General features: G+C 36.1%; 4 protein-coding genes across 12 annotated transcripts; 2 read left to right on the forward strand and 2 right to left on the reverse strand.

Moving 5' to 3' along the window:
- Positions 1-164: 164 nt before the first annotated feature.
- On the reverse strand, positions 165-14590 carry uqcc6 (ubiquinol-cytochrome c reductase complex assembly factor 6). 2 transcript variants are annotated; one of them, XM_081356152.1, is made up of 3 exons: positions 14459-14590; positions 686-845; positions 165-377 (listed from the first exon to the last, which is right to left on the reverse strand). In XM_081356152.1, the coding sequence occupies exons 2-3, from the start codon at positions 791-793 to the stop codon at positions 282-284; spliced, it is 204 nt and encodes a 67-aa protein (XP_081212278.1). In that variant the 5' UTR covers positions 794-845; positions 14459-14590; the 3' UTR covers positions 165-281. The 2 variants fall into 2 exon arrangements, with proteins under 2 accessions (XP_081212278.1, XP_081212277.1); XM_081356151.1 differs by lacking the exon at positions 14459-14590 and adding an exon at positions 1334-1427.
- On the forward strand, positions 1854-7557 carry tdg.2 (thymine DNA glycosylase, tandem duplicate 2). Its single transcript, XM_081356145.1, has 11 exons — positions 1854-1975; positions 2304-2376; positions 2609-2886; positions 2955-3148; positions 3622-3691; positions 3775-3910; positions 4215-4297; positions 5330-5424; positions 5507-5678; positions 5960-6082; positions 6160-7557. The coding sequence occupies exons 1-11, from the start codon at positions 1969-1971 to the stop codon at positions 6246-6248; spliced, it is 1320 nt and encodes a 439-aa protein (XP_081212271.1). The 5' UTR covers positions 1854-1968; the 3' UTR covers positions 6249-7557.
- tdg.1 (thymine DNA glycosylase, tandem duplicate 1) lies at positions 7965-15658 on the forward strand. Of its 4 annotated transcripts, none has more exons than XM_081356141.1 (11): positions 7989-8105; positions 8679-8751; positions 10178-10344; positions 10453-10712; positions 10803-10872; positions 11495-11630; positions 11716-11798; positions 11884-11978; positions 12063-12234; positions 12333-12473; positions 14493-15658. In XM_081356141.1, the coding sequence occupies exons 2-11, from the start codon at positions 8693-8695 to the stop codon at positions 14627-14629; spliced, it is 1320 nt and encodes a 439-aa protein (XP_081212267.1). In that variant the 5' UTR covers positions 7989-8105; positions 8679-8692; the 3' UTR covers positions 14630-15658. The 4 variants fall into 4 exon arrangements, with proteins under 4 accessions (XP_081212270.1, XP_081212267.1, XP_081212268.1 ...); XM_081356142.1 differs by having other exon boundaries at positions 8691-8751; XM_081356144.1 differs by lacking the exon at positions 8679-8751 and having other exon boundaries at positions 7965-8105.
- On the reverse strand, positions 14832-18661 carry LOC308684825 (patatin-like phospholipase domain-containing protein 2). 5 transcript variants are annotated; one of them, XM_081356147.1, is made up of 9 exons: positions 18386-18655; positions 17911-18143; positions 17747-17830; positions 16740-16949; positions 16594-16654; positions 16381-16512; positions 16167-16287; positions 16012-16092; positions 14832-14928 (listed from the first exon to the last, which is right to left on the reverse strand). In XM_081356147.1, the coding sequence occupies exons 1-9, from the start codon at positions 18570-18572 to the stop codon at positions 14865-14867; spliced, it is 1173 nt and encodes a 390-aa protein (XP_081212273.1). In that variant the 5' UTR covers positions 18573-18655; the 3' UTR covers positions 14832-14864. The 5 variants fall into 5 exon arrangements, with proteins under 5 accessions (XP_081212273.1, XP_081212276.1, XP_081212274.1 ...); XM_081356150.1 differs by lacking the exon at positions 14832-14928 and adding an exon at positions 15743-15941 and having other exon boundaries at positions 17747-17812; positions 17911-18160; positions 18386-18661; XM_081356148.1 differs by lacking the exon at positions 14832-14928 and adding an exon at positions 15743-15941 and having other exon boundaries at positions 17747-17812.
- Between the last annotated feature and the right edge of the window lie 132 nt (positions 18662-18793).

Here is an 18793-nt window from a genome sequence, read left to right on the forward strand (position 1 = left end):
TTTCCACATTTATTAATTTTTTTTTTTTCCAAAATAAAAGCATCAAGATCTGAAATGGTTGCAGAAACTCTCAATTAGTCTATAACACAAAACAACTGTACAGATAAAGAAAAAAATATTTTTGAGTTTGAGTTTTATATGACAAATGGAGACAGTACACCGTACACGTATAAATAACTTTATTCACAGAATAAAATAACTTTTGTATCATTTTACTCAGGCTTTGAAAAAAAGATTTTATGTTTTATATAAACAGTAGCTATGAAAAACAAATCAATGGGTCACTGTTTCTCAGACACAGAGTCTGTCTGTCTTTCTTTCAAGCCAAGAAGTTCTGTTTGCAGTTCTCCAGGCTTTGGTGGGACATCTGGAATGGTCTATGATTTAGGAAAAAAAAAAAAAAAATTGTTTATGCCGTACATAATGTTTCCAGTCAACATGAAGTTAAAAATAATCTAATTTATTTTTTATTATCCACAATCCTGGACTTAATTACCGGTAAAACATGAATTGATACATATAATTCCAAAAAATTTAATAAAAAAAAATAGACAGTCAAGTAAAATCCCTACAGACAATATGTAAAATTACAGAAAATAGCAAATCACATTTACAGACAATCATCAAGGTTGTACAAACACCTAAAATAAAATAAAAAAGCACAAAACCGGATCTGGAAACTTACTAAATCAGGACGGTAATACTGATGCACAACCTGTGCTCCAGCAAACATTGACAACACACTGGCTCCAAACATCCTTAGATATCTTGGCCAAGATACACCTGCTGGCATCCTTAAAACTCAGCTGGCTGACAAGTGTTATGCCAATTAAGAGAATTTATACCTAAAGAAAAAAAAAAAAAAAAAAGTTATAATTGCCCCACTTAACAGTGTTAGTATTTAAATAGGAAGGAGCATTCTGGGTTATGTTAACCCATTACCACTATATAAAATAATGTAATATCTATTATAAATAATAATAACAATAACACATGTTTAAATTTTTTATTTTTTATCAACAATATAATAACAATAAGCCATTATTTTCCTTGGTTTACCTAACAGCTAGTCTACAACACATTTTCATATGTTGTAGCCATAAAGTTGTAGCTTCTTCCAATGCAACTCAAAAAATATATAATGTACACAAGCATTTCAAGTGAGTATAAGTATTTTATCAGTCAATTTAATTAACGTTACATCGATCTTTGCTGTAAGGTCATTTAATCACTGCTAGCTATCTTAAACGAAGCAACAAATGAAGTGTATGTGCAATTGAATGACAACAGGATTATATTTCCTACATTAAGCAGATAAGAATGATTCACTAACCTTGTTAAGTTATAGTCGAAATAACATTACGGAGTGGTTTCGTTATTCGACATTCAGCAGTAAAGGTTCTTGTTACATGTCTCACATGCTTTGGGAGTATTGTAAGTCACGTTTATCATGGGGTGTACTGAAATGAATGATTTTCCCTATTTTTCCCAAGCAATTGATGAAAATTTGTTAAAGTGATTAAATACTTTATTCTACACTTACTTGAACTGTAGTAATTTCATGTATGCCATAAGGTGCGTTTTATATAGACATGCATGAAGAGAAAAATACCACTTCCCCTTTGTAAATAATGGTAGAGTCCAACTATGTGAAGCCAACCATTAGAAAACTAATGTTTTATTGTATAAAAGCTTAGATGTAAATTCAGCACGAATGTTTTTTTTGTCTTTATGTTTTAAAACGTCAACTTTTAAATCGTCATCTATAATAAGTAAATACAAATATAAAGCTTTAAGTCCAAAAATATGTAATTGGATCAGTAACCGGGACTTTTATTTTGAATCTAGCCTTTACCTTTGTTGACATTTTTACGTACACCGGCTTCATTCATCATGTGTAGCATCATTTAGCTCATATTTTTCTGCATTAAATACTGATATGTGCCAGAAAAGGTCTGAAGAATATATATGGCAGGTAAGATTCATAACCCAAACGCACAGAAATATATCTGTATGTAACGAAACGAGTTATGCTTGTATGCGTCCACACACAGCTCTTAGCCTATTGAATGCAATGAGCTAGTTAGCTGCATCCTAAAGTGTTGCCCATAACATGAGGCTAATTAGTCTTTAAAATATGTATATTTCTAGTTAATGTGTATTTTATTTTATCTTGTGACGTTTCATTTATAAGCCAAGTCTAATGAAAACGGGACGGATGTAAAAAAAATATCAAACAAAGGGAGGTGTGGTTTACCAGCTGGCATTTTAGTAACATAAACATGAATATTAATCTATTAAAGTAAGACCACCAATTAAGATGGAAGAAAGGCAGTATTCATCTCTGACGGCCCCTATGGATTATCTTCAGTATTGGTAAGTTTGCCCAGCCCAAAAAGAACCCAAAAGAGTTCATACATCTTTGAATTAAACTAGTGATTTTTTTTTAAAAATAATGTGATTAAGATTAACATCTCAACAAATGTTCTCAAAATGGGATATGATGGTGTATGTTAAATGTCAAAGCACCGACAGGGAAAGGGTCAGATTATTCCGAAGCGTATCAAGTAAGTGCAGTGTTTCTTTCTTTGTAATTTTGTTTTCTCAGGTATCAAACCAGTCCACAGCAGTACCAGCCGGAGCAGGTGCCGCAGTACCACCAGCTGGTTAATGCCACACAGTACGCCGAGAGACCCATGGAAGACAAAATCATGACTGATTTAGCAGTGCATCAAGATCCATATCTGGATCAACCTCATCAGCCTCACCAAGATCCATATCTGGATCAACCTCATCAAGATTCATATCTGGATCAACCTCATCAAGATCCATATCTGGATCAACCTCAAAATCATCATCATCATCAACCCTCTGTCCAACAACCAGGTACAGCCCTTTTAACTGGGATATTTCTGCAGCCCATTTGTACAACTTATCAAATATCTGTTTTGCAGCCCCTCCGACATTGACAGCAAAAGGAAAGAAAAGGGGAAGGCCTCTAAAAGGTGAAGGAAAGGAAAAGACGGAAGCTGAGGAGTCTGCCAAGAAAGCAAAGAGGACGTTAGATCGGTTCAACGGCATGTCAGTGGAGGAAGTCATGTCTAGAAAGCTGCCAGACGTCATCACGCATAATCTTGACTTGCTGATTGTGAGTTATTGTATTATATAGACTGCAAGTTTGATCTGTATTTTATTTATTTATTCTATAAATTTGGTATACATTTATTTTAACCATAAATCATTTAAAATTGTTTATATTCCACTTCCACTCTTTTTTAGCCCATTCTCTGTAAACCCTAAAGATGGTTGTGCATAAAAATCCCAGTAGATCAGCAGTTTCAGAAATACTCAGACCAGCCCGTCTGTCACCAACAACCCTGCCACGTTCATAGTCACTTAAATCACCTTTCCTCGCAATTCTGATGCTCAGTTTAAACTTCAGCAGACTGTTTTAACCATGTCTGCATGCTTAAATGCTGCCATGTTATTGGCTGATTAGATATTTGCATTAACAAGCAGTTGAACAGGTGTATCTAATAAAGTGGCCAGTAAGTGTGTGTGTATATATATATGTATATATAAATCTGGTTTAAATGTATTTATTGTATGCTAATTTTGTAGATCGGCATCAATCCTGGACTGTTGTCAGCCTTCAAGGGAAGGCATTATCCAAATCCTGGGAACCATTTTTGTATGTATTATTCAGCCGATTTCAATGGTTGTTAAAGGTTGTTTATGTATTTATACTTGTTTTTTGATTTGAATGTCTTATAGGGAAGTGCTTGTTTCTCTCCGGGCTGACTGAAGAACAGTTGAACCACATGCACGATCAGACACTACCTGAACGCTATGGCATTGGTTTCACCAATATGGTGGAGAGGACCACACCTGGGAGTAAAGACCTATCAAAGTAAGAGTTTAGCATTATCTGGGGGGAAAAGGTGCGGGCACATTTACCGTTGTACGGTGAATTTTCACAGACAAAATCCAGTCATTTAAATTGGAATCCACGTGATTGGGAATTTCACAAGGGCGAAAGATTTCCACACGATTTCGGTCTTATGAATTCGCCACATTGACATTGGCTGATACACTAATGAAAGTTTTGCTGACATTTCACAAATGTGACTGCACCTTAAAAATGTGTTTTTGCCCTGATTTGATGTTAGAAAATTCTTGATGTAAGTACATTTGAAAAAAGTATTGTTTTGCAGCAAAGAGATCCGTGAAGGTGGCCACCAGCTTTTGGAAAAACTCCAGAAATACAGACCTTTAATCGCTGTGTTCAATGGGAAATGTAAGTCTTCGGTTTGGTTTTAACTCTCATTTAACACTCAAGACTAGTCCCAGACTAAAATGCATGTTTGGGCGGTTTTAACTGAAAGCAACTTACACTGACATCTCTTAAAGGGATACTCCACTTTTTTGGAAATAGGCTCATTTTACAACTCCCCCAGAGTTAAACAGTTTTACCGTTTTTGAATCCATTCAGCCGATCTCCGGTTTTGGCGGTACCACTTTTAGCATAGCTTAGCATAGATCATTGAAGTGGACAAGACCATTAGCATTTCTCTCAAAAAAATGACTAAAGAGTTTCGATATTTTTCCTATTTATAACTTGACTCTTCTGTAGTTACATCGTGCACTAAAGACCGACGGAAAATGTAAAGTTGCGATTTTCTAGGCTGATATGGGTAGGAACTATACTCTCATTCCTGCGTAATAATCAAGAAACTTATGTTTCGTAATGAGGCGTAATGATTTGACGCAGCGCCTGAAAATAGGCTACCTTCCGTCAACATAACCAACGTGACAACCTGCTTGCACAGGGAGCGTCGGAAGTTACCGAGCTGGGGACTATTTTCAGGCGCTGCGTCATATCATTACGCCTGCCGCACTCATGGTAAGGCAGTAACGTTTCTTGATTATTACGCAGGAATGAGAGTATAGTTCCTACCCATATCAGCCTAGAAAATCGCAACTTTACATTTTCCGTCGGTCTTTAGAGCACGATGTAACTACAGAAGATCAATGATCTATGCTAAAAGTGGTTCCGCCAGAACCGAAGATCGGCTGAATGGATAAAAAAACGGTAAAACTGTTTAACTCTGGGGGACTTGTAAAATGAGCCTATTTCCAAAAAAAGTGGAGTATCCCTTTAAAACATGTCATTGCTATTTGTCTCAAGATGCACACCAGTAATGCTTTTTTCTAAGGCATGTTTATAAAAACTACTTAAATCTCCTAATTTAACTAAGGCCTAATCCTTGCTTAATCTAAGCCCTGTCTGTGAAACCAGGCCATTGTGTAATTTAATCCTTCATTTCAGGTATTTATGAAACATTTTGCAAGGAGATATTTGGAGTGAAGGCCAAGAACTTAGAGTTCGGATTGCAGCCCTACAAAGTGCCCGAAACGGAGACGGTACGAGCTTCTTTCTTGATGGTACTTTGAATTTTCCTGTTTAAAGTTGCATTTTGATTAGAAATGAGGTTCTGTTGTCCAGGTTTGCTATCTGATGCCATCGTCTAGCCCACGCTGTGCCCAGTTTCCTCGTGCTCAGGACAAAGTGCACTTCTACATCAAGCTAAAAGATCTCAGGGATCAGCTGAAGGGAGAGGGGAAGACTCAGGAGATCCAAGAGACAAACTACACATTTGATGTGACTCTGGCCAAAGGTGAAGAGTTTCACAATTTAAAGTCGGCATGAAACTTTTCTTCCATATTGTGATGTATATCTGAGTGAAACGGCTTCTCGAGCAAGAAAAAAATGTAGGACGGGACTTGTTTGGATGGTTGTGGTTTGCTATTGGTCGATCTCATGTAATGATGTGCACATCAGATAAATCATTTATAATAAATGCTGCAACACTCCGAGGTGACTTTAAAACATTTTTCTATTAATGTGCTGTTCGAAAACATGTTGGTAACCAAAGTCTTTTGATGTTGTTTTTTCTAGAGGATGCCAAACGATTGGCAATTAAAGAAGAGCAGCATGACCCTGAGTACGAGAAGACCTGTGCGCATGGATCATGGGGGGAACCACAGCAAGCGTTTGGAGCCCATCCTTCTACAGATACAGGCACATACATATTGTGTTCAGAAAGAATATGAACCATTTTGTGTCAGGTGCTCATAATAATTGTCAACATTCTCTAGACCAGGTAACGGATAACCGGTGGACAATGCAGCCATTTGCAGACCAGATTCCAGACATCAGATGTAGCAACAACAGCCGAACAACCTGAGAAGTAGTTATGGCACAAAGACTGTTTGTCTACACTGCATGAACTGAGAAGGACCAACTAAACTTTTTTTTTATTGTTTTATTTAATATTTCAGTATGTTTTGGCTATCTTCCTAAGTGATGATACTAAGTTGTTACCTGGAATATTTAATGTATATGATTTCTGTGTGTGTGTGTGTAACAAAGCTTTGTTGCTTGAATGAATGTGAGACTTTCTGTTTGAGACATTTTTCTAATTTTGTGCCACTATATTGTTTTTATTATCTTTTTTAAGGAAACTTTAATCTCATACACTACTGTCCAAAAGTTTGGGGTTAATAAGATTTTTTTTAAAGAAATGAATACTTAAAAAAAAAAAGTGACAGTAAAGACATTTATAATGTTACAAAAGATTTCTATTTCAAATAAACATTATTTTAAACTTTCCTTTCATCAAAGAATCCTGACAAATGTCACGGTTTCTACAAAAATATTAAGCAGTTAAACTGTTTTCTAATATAAAATATGTTTCTTGACCACCAAATCAGCATATTAGAATGATTTCTGAATGATTTCAAATTCAGCCTTCCATCAAAGGAATAAATTCTATTTTAAAATAATAATAAAATTGTAGTAATACTTCACAATATTACAGTTTTTACTGTATTTTTGATTATATAAATAAAGCCTTGGTGAGCAGAAGAGACTTCTTTCAAAAAAAATCTTACCGACCCCAAACTTTTGAATGGTAATGTATGCTGAATGTTTGTTTATATAGTTTCATATTTACTAAATTTATACATTTCTGTGGTATTAGGATTATTCTGAGAAGACCTAATATTTGACATGCACATGTTTTTCAATAGGAGTATTTCCGTGTAGCAAATTTCAAACCATGATGACTGGCCTCTGGAGGAGGTTTATCACTGTGCATGCCTTCAATGCATGGATTTATATGGCATGCTCAATCCCACATTATGGTGCTTATTGAATACCGATCACTCAATTTACCTCATTTTGAATGGTATTTTTAGACTTTTTAGAAATGTTTTGTTATTTTGCAGTCAGTGGGCATAACTGTTTATTATCATTTATACCTGTTTTGTTGCATCATAATAATCCTGCTTTATTGTTGCTGTGAGAATTCTGTACTATGTATGTTATTATTCTGTTAGTTGTATTTTATTTTTTATATGTATGTGTTACTAATGGAACTGTTTTAGGGCAAATAAAAGCAAATGGCAAAGCAAATATGATGAAAAGCCATGTGTATATTAGTTATTGTCAATTAAAAATATATCGGGGTCGAAGCACCATTGGCTCGTGTAGTCAATCCTGTGCCTGTTTCTCTTTTCAAAACGAGTCTTACAAAATGTTTTTCGTTTATTAACAGCAATACCAGTTTTGTTTGTTTATATATATATATGTATATATATATGTATGATATATATATAGGCATTTGCTACATGGTAAAAGAGAATTTCTTATTTATTTAAGCGCAGCCAATAGGAAGCTCGCTTTGAAGCGTTTAAATGTCACAGGAGACCGGGGTCATACTATTAACTTTAGAGGGGTACCGTTTTTCATTGCCATACTAAAATTAAGATAAAAAGAAGAGCCTGGAACACGTTTTCAGTTTTTACATTTAGAATAATTATATTTAATATTAAATTATGATTCCTTTATTTTCCTTTCTACATTAAACGGAAGAAATAGTCATACTGTGCCAATTACACCCCCAGTCCTAGTGTTTTGGTTCGCTCCACTGTCAAATTGATTTCTAGCTGTTGGTCTCGTCTTTGTTGCTTTCACCGGTTTTGTTACTAAAACGAGAAAAATCAACCTTTCAGTGGACTATCGTTCGAATCATATCATAACGGTATGTATTAATTTAACAAATAAGAGCTTAATTTGACTAATAACACTATGGAAAGACCGTTTATATCGATAGAAACGCGCTGCACATTTAGCTAGCGACCATCATTCATTGTACTCAATGAATTGGCACACTAGGCCAGCGTTAGCCAATCATGCTAACAGTATCACATATATTGTTTTTCTTAACGAAAAATAAAGTATCTATTTCCGTTTACCTGCTGGAAGAATATGTGGTCGCTAAATTTATTTAAGTTCGCAGTTTACCGCAGTTTAAAGTAAACTACTGCCTGCTGTGGCAAAATAGTGGTGCGAGATGTGCTGGTGATTACGTGGAGTTTAAAATCCAGCACACCGAACCTTTTCTGATCTGGTTTATACACTTAAGCCAACCTAGGCTGGATATGTTTTGATATTCATTCAGGAATGTATTTTCGAGTTTTCTATATAATTGAACATATTAATTAATAAAGCAATCTACAAGTAAGCCTATAATAAGGGCAGGTTATAAATATTCTCCTGTGAGAGTACCACTGAAATTGCTGTTGATATGAACACACATATTGATTTATTTAAGTAAATCCCGTAGAGATGGATGAAAGGCTCTATGGATCTTTGCCCCATGCCCCCTCGGAATACCTCCAACAATGGTGAGTGTCCCCCCATTTGTCATCAATTGGCGCCAAGATTAATTAAGATCCCACTGATTTTATGTGATAATAACATTCAGCACTTCAGTCTGGTTTTGAATGCTACTAACGGCAATGCACGAGTCAACAATTACAACCTGCCTTGGCGTTGCCACTTGTGTTTGCTTCTGCAATTATTAACTGTTTATTTGCACAGATCCCGGTTGCATTAATGTTATGCTTTTCTCACATTATACACTCAGTATCACTTTATAGAAATTGCTTCTATTTGCATTCGAGATATTTTCTTTTCTTTGTTTGACTGATGCTGCTTATTTTTGTGTCTGATAACTGTAATGTAGAAGTAGTGGTACTTATATCAAGTAATTAAACTATTTTCAATGGTTATTTTAATTGTGAACATTTTAGTAAAAACAAAAACAAATTGTAGTTATTATAAAATAAATTATACTTTTTATAATTATTTATAATTTCTATTATTATTATTATTATCGTGCCATAAAAATGTATGCAAATGTTTGAACTTTGAAATCAAACTGGGTGCAAATGTAATTTTATCTTTTCGTGTTGTGTAATTGTTAAATAAGTGTTTCTTGTTGTACTAGGCTAGACATTAGCCTATGTCTAGTTATATTTAATGTTTATTTTACATTTATTTTATTAAAAAAACATAAATTGAATAGTTATTATAAATATATTTGTTTAATAATTAATAAAAAATCAATACATGATTAATAATATGTTGTTTTATTTATGCAAATGTTTGCAATCTAAGTGGTTACAAATATATTTTCATCTTCGTTTTAACTGGTAGGCCTACATGTTTCTTACTTGTTGAGTTAAGGAGTAATTATGCAAATAATACCTTATATAATTTACTTTACCTGTAAACACCATTGTTTCCACAGTGTTGGGTGTTATTCTTTAGAGACCGTATAGATAAGAATTTTTGCCATTTATCGTAAAAATAATTTAAAGAAATAGGCTACGTGTAACTCAATTAACTGATCTATTTCTAGTTTGCATATTGTTAAAGGTGCAGTAAGCAATTTCTGAGAAACACTGTTGATATTTAAAATCAACCTAAGCATACACACCCCTCCCTTCATTGCTCCGCCCCCAAAATGCACAAACGCACAATGCAAGAGTGGATGTCTCTTTATCATAGCCGTTTGTAATGTCTCTCAGCCATCGCTCTTTCTACAGTCTTTCTTCAAATCTCCCTCTTGCTCACGCTCTCTCATGAGTGGACACGCCCCCTACTGCTGATTGGCTACAAGTGTGTTGTGCTGCTCGGTCCGATCCACTCTTAAAAGCATTTCTCAGAAATCGCTCTTTGCACCTTTAAATATGCACTTGTAGAATTGGCCTTTTTTTGTATAAGTTGGACTGACAACTTCGGGCCCTATTTTTATTTTTGAAATAGGGTTCAGTCAGCTCAGCAGCATCTACAGACCCTTCAGGCTCAGTATCCTCACATGGCTAATGGCAATGCTGGCTTTATGATGGAGGGACCCAGAGAGGATGGGGTCATGCAGCAGATGCCTGTACACCCAGAGGATGCTGCCCAACAGGCTGCTGCTGCACAGAAAGGTAGTTTTCCAGTGCCGTGTGTTTTCAAACAGTAGAAATGAGCTCTGCAAACTGAATGCGAACTCTCATGTAGCTTTAAGTAAATCAAAGTTTTTTTTTCCCTTTAAGCACCTGCTAAAAAGCGAGGAAGGCCGGCGAGCAAAGAACCCAAAGCCAAAGCTGAACCTAAAGCCAGAGCCAAACCCGGACCCAAACCCAAGAAAGCTAAGGAGGATAAGGAGGCCCCGCCTGCTGAAGGACAGGAGAAGATTGATGAAACCTTCAAGAAAGTCAAGAGGAAAGTCGATCGTTTTAAGGGCATGTCGGAGGAGGAAGTCATGAAGAGGACGCTGCCTGATATCCTTATCCCCAATCTGGACTATGTCATTGTAAGTTTTTTGTCTAAAAAATATGATGAAGAACGTTAAAACCAAAATGACATTGAAGCCAAATGACTGAAATTATTTTTTATGATACAGATCGGAATTAATCCAGGGTTGATGGCGGCCTACATTGGAAGATGGTTCCCTGGACCAGGAAACCATTTTTGTAAGTAGGCTTTAATTCTATTCCTCTTTAACATTTTAGATTATTATATTATTTAATTTGTATTATTGCCAATATAAATATTCATATATTATTACTATTATAATAATAATATATATATATATATAAAAAAGAGAGATTCTAAGGTCAATAAATATGATAATACAAATAAAAAAATATTTGAATATAATAGAAATAATTTACGTTAATAACATTGTAAACAGTAATATACCAATTCGCTGTCTTATGCTAATATTTTAAAAAGGAACTGTTCAAAAGTTGAGCAATTTTGTCAACCCTTCCTAGTCATCTTCAACTGATCTTCAAACTATTATTATATTTACATTAACATAACAATGTAAATATTATTATTTTCATTATTTAATTTAGTAGTATTAATAACGATGGTTAATATTATAACATTTTAAAAAGTGGTTGTTTACAAATATAAAAAGAGGTATTTTATATTGCTAGAATTAATTGATATCAATATAATTATAATATAAATACAGAAATATTGTTATGTAAATAGTTGTGATAATCAATAAAAACAATTTTTTTCTATATTATATTAATATTTTTTTTAATAAATTGTTCAAAATCTCTCATTTTGTCAATCTTTAAGGGAAGTGCCTGTTCCTGTCTGGATTCACTGACAAGCTACTAAATCACATGGATGATCAGAGTTTGCCTGAGAAATACGGCATCGGCTTCACAAATATGGTAGAGAGAGCGACACCAGGAAGCAAAGATCTCTCTAGGTGCGGGATATAATCACGCTGCTTTCCTTCATGACTGAAAGCCATGATGTTCTTCTAACCTGTTTTGCTTGTCACCCTTCTGCAGTAAGGAACTAAGAGAAGGTGGAAAAATCTTAGTGGAAAAAATAAAGAAATTCAAGCCACTCATAGCGGTTTTTAACGGGAAATGTACGTTTTTCACCACAGATACAGAACGTGAAGGATACAACTGTTACAAATACGTGCATTTAACAATTCCTTTTAATTGTTTCAGGTATTTATGAAATGTTCTGTAGGGAGATATTTGGGAAAAAGCCCAAAACACTACAGTTTGGCCTACAGCCTCACAAAGTTCCTGATTCTGAGACGGTAAGAAGCCTTTTTTGGTTCATTGCATGATAAAAGCCAAACTCAAATTTGCGTTAAATGCTGCATACTGCTGCTTTTCCATAGGCGTTGTACCTAATGCCGTCCTCCAGCGCCCGCTGTGCTCAGTTTCCTCGTGCTCAGGACAAAGTGCATTTTTACATCAAGCTCAGAGAGCTCCGAGATGAGCTGAGGGGTGTGATCAAGAGCAAAGAGGTCGAGGAAGTCAAATACACCTTTGATCTCGGCCTGGCCAAAGGTACATACAGAACTTTTATGATTGCGCTTCTCAATCATACCAAGAGTGATGTACATACAATTATGGACTGTATTTGACCACTTCTCTTTCTCTTGCAGAGGACGCCAAGAGGATTGCCGTCAAGGAAGAGCAGTATGATCCTGGTTACGAGGCTGCTTTCGGAGGAGCTTATGGAGAATCAGCACCTGAAGGGGGCCAAAGCAATGGGTTTTGTAACTTCTCCACATCGGAGGAGACAGGTTGGTATCATCTTTCTTCTGCGGAAAACAAAAGACGATTTTTTTAACCATTTTTGTCTTTCATTCGGACATCTTTTGTCACATGCTGTTTTTCGCCTGATATATAGTAGGAAATTATGCCATTTCGGATGCAGCCTCTGTCTAGAGCGAACGTGAGCGTCTCGCTTATAATAAACCCATCCAACGAATGTTCACTGGGTGCATTTTTTGACATGGCGCATCACAACTCTTTTGAGGCTGTCTACACTGGACACATCAAAATAAATAATATAAACTGGAACTTTTGTCTTTCTGAACGGTTGCATGATGATACTATATGTTTTTGAAGTGTCCATTGTAGCGCATGGCATCACAATGCCCCGTTCACATTCGTCTAATTTCAGAGAATTTTCGCTTGCACTCCTTTACACAAAACTGAATGTCTTTTCCCAAACTATAATCACTTGCTTCCGGCAATGGGCGTACGTGCGTTCACGAGAGTCTAATTTCGGCGGAAGGGTGACCTCTGACCTGACCCGACATTAGGGGTGGTTAATCTGTCTGATTTCCCGATTCGATTCGATTACGATTATTGAAGTCCCGATTCGATTACAGTCGATTTTCGATTATTAACGATTTTCGATTAGCGATTATTGATTTTCCAGTTCACAACAGTAAACAAAAATACACTAAGTGATTGCAGTATTAAAAAAAGTCAGCTGCTGAATTACTTAACTCTTTTATTGAGTAACAACTCAAAGCACTTTCTGTGTCGTGTAGTTATAACTTCAGAATTATTTGTATGTAGCTTATGTTCTGTAGAACACAGAAATGAATACATCACATTGTGTTGTGACTCATCAAGTTGAACCAAACTAGCTTTTAATACAATGTTGGTATGAGCCACCACAGTATTTTACAAATATAAAAAATAACACAAAGTGAAAATAAAGTGGCATTTTGGCGTTAATATTGAAACGACAGTTACCATGGTGAATACACAATACTAACAAGAACTGTTAATGAAACATGGAAACTGCTCCTGGTGAATAGAATGAAAATCATGCCTGCATGCAAATCCTTCTCAGCTAACACACGACGTACCAGTAACGTGATTTATTGGTATTTTACTTTTATTTCATGACTTACTAATTTACAACGTAACAACGTTGCATGCTCGTAGTTTCCTTTGCACTTTGCACTATACAGTGAAGCGATACACGGCGCGCCCCTCCGCATTTGCGCGTGCAATTGAAGAGTGTGCGCTACGAGTACAGTATAACGGCTGACAGGACAGGAACGTCCGTTTTTCTGAGGTGAAATACTTTTTATTTCAGCGTACACATACGTCACTGCCTGGTAGTTCCTATACTGTGCTGGGTTTTCTGAAGTAGTTGTGATTCGCCTCTCATAACATAACATGCTCTAAATGCACGCAGAGTGGATTTTTTTTTTATTTTTTTTTTTTATAAAAAATCGATTTTTGAAAATTTGATAATCGATTCATACTCGTCCATAACATACTCGCGATTAATCAATAATCGATTTTTTTCACCACCCCTACCCGACATAGGACGTAGCTTCTCTTCTCTTATATCGAAATCCTCCGACATTTTTCTTTCTCGATTTAGACTTCTAATTTGCTTACGTCATATATCCTACGTCATACGTCGGGTCAGAGGTCACCCTTCCGCCGGAACTCGACTCTCTCGTGAGTGTGCGTACAGTCACTCCCGGAAGCCAGTGATTAAAGTTTATAAAGTTTAAAATATGGATATTTTTCTTACAAAACCCCATTGCTTCTGCCCCATCCCCATTCTACCACAGTTTCCATAAAGTTACTTCAGCTTTGCTTTTTCAATCCGGAAGAACGAAATTGCTCTGATAACCGCAAAAATAACCAATTTCCACTTATTGATACAATTAATAGTGTTTTCAGTGATGTGCATAGTTTGACATCTCAAAAAATGTGTTTGTTAACATAAAAAAAATCATGCTTACTTCACCTTTAATATCGATTTCTTTTCCGAACACCTCCAGCCAACACAGCCGAGAAGGCGCCAACGAATCCAAACGCCGTCAGCCAAATTCAGGACGGTCAGTGGATGACGCAGTCTTTCGCCGATCAGATCCCAGACATCGGCAGCTCCTCTCAAGCCCAAACCTGGGGTGTATGAGGACAGACCATGGCGAGGGACTTCAGATGAAGCCTGTCGGAGGAGTTCCTGTGTTCTTCCAGATATGCTGTGCCTCCCATCTTCTCAGAATCAAACCCAGGAGTCTTAAAGTGTGCTGGTGTCTTTCTCCTGTGCGCTGCTGTGACGACTGTTACAATATAATTTCAGGAACGATTTGAGGAATCACAGTATCATACAAGGTGGCCCAACTTGCACAAGGAGAATCCAATGGCTGCTACGCTTTTAAAGAAACTGTACCTCTGAACTTCAATTGGGGGCCTTTGGGATCTCGGATGCCTCTTTAGTAAAGAAGAGAACTGTTTTTGCAATGAATTTCAATTAGACCCTTTTAGGAATTTAGCATTTCTATGGAATTGGAATATTTACTCATCTTTTACATTTAATGGTTTAGAGTCATTGATGTTACTTTCAGTAGTGTAGTGTACGAGGTTCTGAGCACTGGTTTATTGCATTATGTGATATCAGGGACTGATACTTGATTTGTTCATGAGGAGCATTCACTATTCTTGTTTGATATTTTAGATGGGACGTATTGTTGTCTGTTTCTGTAGTAATATTTTAAGTTTTAACTACCCAATTTGTTTTTATAGTGTAAATTTTAAAGATCATACTGCCAAATCTATAAGGATAACATTTAAACAATGTTTTGTTACTATCATCATGTGACAAATTAGGTCTTTTTACATGTTGCCCGGATGCAACCTTGATGGTTTTAAGAACTTTTATGATGCCACTGCAAGATAAATTATTGATGGTTGTAAATGTCTTTAAATGTTTTCCTTATGAGGAAGCTTCAACATCACTGTTTTAAAAATGCACACAATCACCTCTCCGCCTTCAATACTGTATGATAGAATACAGTGTGACCATTTATACAAATGAAGATGGCTGAACTAATCTGGAGCATGCTATAATTTATGGAATTATTCACATGCTCTTATTTGGTGCTATTTTTGACTCCTGTAAACATCAATATCTTTTTTTGTTCATTAAAATACAATTATCTTGATTTCTACTTGTGCACATTTATTTCTCTTATTAGTATTCAGTATTCTATACAATATATAAGTGAGAAGAGCTTGTAAACTGGTCTATCAACATTGTATATGATCTGTAATCTTTCATTTATAGGCCATTTAAGTGGAGTGATTACATAAAAATAATTTAAAAGGGTATTGATTTTTTTTTTTATTAAAAATAATTGTAAATAGTAATTTGTGCAGATCAGTGAGTTTGGTTTGAAGATGAAGGGTCTTGATGAAGAGTCGGACATTTCTGTGAATGTAAATACCTGAAGGCAGAAAATTCTTTTTTAGATCCATCACACTTAATATTTTGATTATATGTAATATCTTTCAAACCTTCTTAAGAAAGCTCTCTTCCATATTCGTCCAATCATTCCAACTGTCATCTTACACATCTCTGGAGTCCACTCAGCAAGTCTAAATTCCAGTCAGAGTCTTAGAATAAAATTAAAAGACTTGAATATTTAACTTTACTCGTTTTTGACAGATACCTTAGAAGCATGATGTACACCATCTCCACTGGCAGAAAACACCACATTAGACAAGAAACCAGTTTCACTGAGAAAGGACACCTTATTTCTTCATTCTCCATCGTGCTAGCTTTGAAAAACACTAAATGGGGTGAAAAATAGATCAATTTCTCCATGTGTAATTTTCCAGATTTACAAGTTCCTGGTGTGAAATGTCAGTTATTTGTTGTCTTACCTTTCTTGATGGATTCTGGAAGGATACTTTTAGAATTCCCAGTCACTGTTGGCTTGTTTTCACTAATATATTTCTTAGATGTTGAAATATGATCCCATAATTCTGACAATGGCGACCTGAGCTTCAGGAGTTCTAGTAAGCAAAACAAAATTGGATCTAAACAGCCACACAATTACCCCAAATATCATCTCAAGAAGAGTGTAATCTACTCACTATATTCTTGTAAAAAAAGGAAAGCATCCTTATATCCATTTTGACACATCTCAGCCAAGACCTTATGAAATACCAAAAGGGTATGTGGGCGTAAGTATGGATTTGAAAATGTACCAAGATTATTAAACATAAATTCAAAAATGTACCTCTGGTTCTGGAGGGAAAAATGCAATAACCACTCTGTGTGCGTTAATGAAGTTGATATGAATGCTGACGTTATTGTAGTATATTTCATGGAAGTAAAAAGGGTTGCCGTAAGGACTGATGTCGCTCTCTCCAGAAAAAGGGGAGATTGTGATTGTTTCTCTCAGACTAGAGAAAGGCATGTTATCACTCAATGCTCCGTCTACATACCTCTGAAAGCAGATAAGATGGAAAAAAAGTTTTAAAAAATGGATAAAACTTATATAATTGAAAAGAGGCACTCCTTCAGACAAGAAGTGGATGACGTGTATTAAAGGTGCCATATTTATACTCTGGTCACATGGGTCACACTAGTAGTGATGTCATAGGCTGTGGCCAGCCAATGTTATTATTGTGTTTTGACACATGCTTCAGACACCAGTCATACCGAAGGCATTCCCCATTAGCATCCTAGGACGCAGAGTCTCGTTCCCTTTCTCAGGGAACCATGGTTACATTCGTAACCCGAGACGTTTTATCTCACCAACTCCCCTGTTATATATGGAAGCTTGTTTCTGACACAGAATAAAATTTTTTAAAGATAATTGCAACTTTTTATCTCACAATTGGGAGTTTACTTCTCGCAATTCTGACCTTTTATCTCGCAATTGCGAGTTTATTCGAATTGTGAGATATAAATTTGCAGTGGGGGAAAGGGGAAAAAAGACTTCCGAGTTTATATCACGTAATTAGAATTGTGAGACTTAAAGATAGTTATCAGACACTTTCGCTCATCGAATAAAAGGTTTACTGCTAATAGCTCGTTTTCCTATTACTATGATAACAATGGGTACATTTTCTCATGCGTGATACTGCATTCAAACCGCTAGGTGTCAGAATAATATCAAGATAATAAGGCCAGCAAAACATTAAAACTAATAAAAAAAATGAGTGAGTACACCTTTAATTGAAAAACTGCAAGCAATTTTATCACAAAATCACAGTCAAAAGGCTGTGTTTGGCTACTTACAATTCCATGATAGCTTGGAGGCATCACACCACAATACAGTGGATAAAAGCAGCTACAAATCAGAGCCTGCAGACAGGGAGCAAACTGCAAATCATTAATCCTCATGAATACTTATCTATTCATCAGGAAACAAAAGCCATTGTCAACAAGGGAGTTGAGTTCACCTGAATGAGATCTTCTTTACTGTCAAACTCAGACACCAACACATTTGTCCCATCTGACACTCGAGTGAGTGACACATACAGCCGTCCATTGGCGAGTAGGTGGGCGTCCTCGGGCAGGTCTCTGCTTAAGAAGTTTCGTACTATCTTCAGTAGGTTGAAGGAGGGATGCACAGCACCCAGAGTGCCTTTCCGAGCCTCTCGGGACATTTCCAGCAAATTTTCACAGCATTTGGCTTCAAAATGGAATATCCTTTAGGACCACGAATTTGAATCAATATAAAAGTAATCAAAATGTATTACATGGTGGTGGGGTTCATTGATTCTATGATTTGGAGATATATTTGGATTTTAAAACTACTATTCAGTATCATTTGTGTATGTGAAAGATTTGTCTGATCCTTGACGAGTGCTTTCCAAAAATACTCTTTTACTACTTTCGGGTGTTTAGAAATCACAAATTATTGTTGAAACGTACCTGGAGACATTTGGCATGCTATAACTGCACCCATGAGAGCACCAGATGAAGCCCCACAAATCTTTGTCACCCCCTTAAGAAGAAACGGGGCCCGTTCGAATAAACAGCTATATACTCCACAGTAGTAAGCCATCAGAAATCCACAGCCGGCAAAAGAGATATTCCATTCTTTAGCAGACTCCTGCATGTTTTTCAACACACTGTATGAATCCCTGAGGTTACGCAGTGCAGGTGCGATAAATAATACGTCTAAATGTGTGGTCAGTCATAAGCACTGATCTGGCAACGCTCTACTATTGCGAAACAGAGTGTTGCAATCACAGGGATCACAGGGAAAAACAACATTTGGTAAGGACATTGCTAGTGATTTTCTTGTCAAAACATTAGTGATCTTGAAAGCAATTATTG

Source organism: Scardinius erythrophthalmus (genome assembly GCF_964197995.2).
Source record: "Scardinius erythrophthalmus genome assembly, chromosome: 24".
In the NCBI taxonomy this organism is placed as follows: Eukaryota; Metazoa; Chordata; class Actinopteri; order Cypriniformes; family Leuciscidae; genus Scardinius; species Scardinius erythrophthalmus.

Excerpts from the sequence above, each read along its gene's own strand:
- tdg.2 (XM_081356145.1), top strand. Across the intron at positions 4,298-5,329 it reads CGCTGTGTTCAATGGGAAAT|GTATTTATGAAACATTTTGC; the intron begins GTAAGTCTTCGG and ends CCTTCATTTCAG. Across the intron at positions 6,083-6,159 it reads CCATCCTTCTACAGATACAG|ACCAGGTAACGGATAACCGG; the intron begins GCACATACATAT and ends AACATTCTCTAG.
- tdg.1 (XM_081356141.1), top strand. The coding sequence starts at position 8,693 with ATGGATGAAAGGCTCTATGGATCTTTGCCCCATGCCCCCTCGGAATAC. Across the intron at positions 10,873-11,494 it reads TGGACCAGGAAACCATTTTT|GGAAGTGCCTGTTCCTGTCT; the intron begins GTAAGTAGGCTT and ends TCAATCTTTAAG. Across the intron at positions 12,235-12,332 it reads TGATCTCGGCCTGGCCAAAG|AGGACGCCAAGAGGATTGCC; the intron begins GTACATACAGAA and ends TTTCTCTTGCAG.
- uqcc6 (XM_081356152.1), bottom strand. The coding sequence starts at position 793 with ATGCCAGCAGGTGTATCTTGGCCAAGATATCTAAGGATGTTTGGAGCC. Across the intron at positions 378-685 it reads AGTATTACCGTCCTGATTTA|ACCATTCCAGATGTCCCACC; the intron begins GTAAGTTTCCAG and ends CCTAAATCATAG.
- LOC308684825 (XM_081356146.1), bottom strand. The coding sequence starts at position 18,572 with ATGCAGGAGTCTGCTAAAGAATGGAATATCTCTTTTGCCGGCTGTGGA. Across the intron at positions 18,144-18,385 it reads AGCATGCCAAATGTCTCCAG|CCAAATGCTGTGAAAATTTG; the intron begins GTACGTTTCAAC and ends TCCATTTTGAAG. Across the intron at positions 16,288-16,380 it reads TCCAGAATCCATCAAGAAAG|TGTTTTTCAAAGCTAGCACG; the intron begins GTAAGACAACAA and ends CACCCCATTTAG.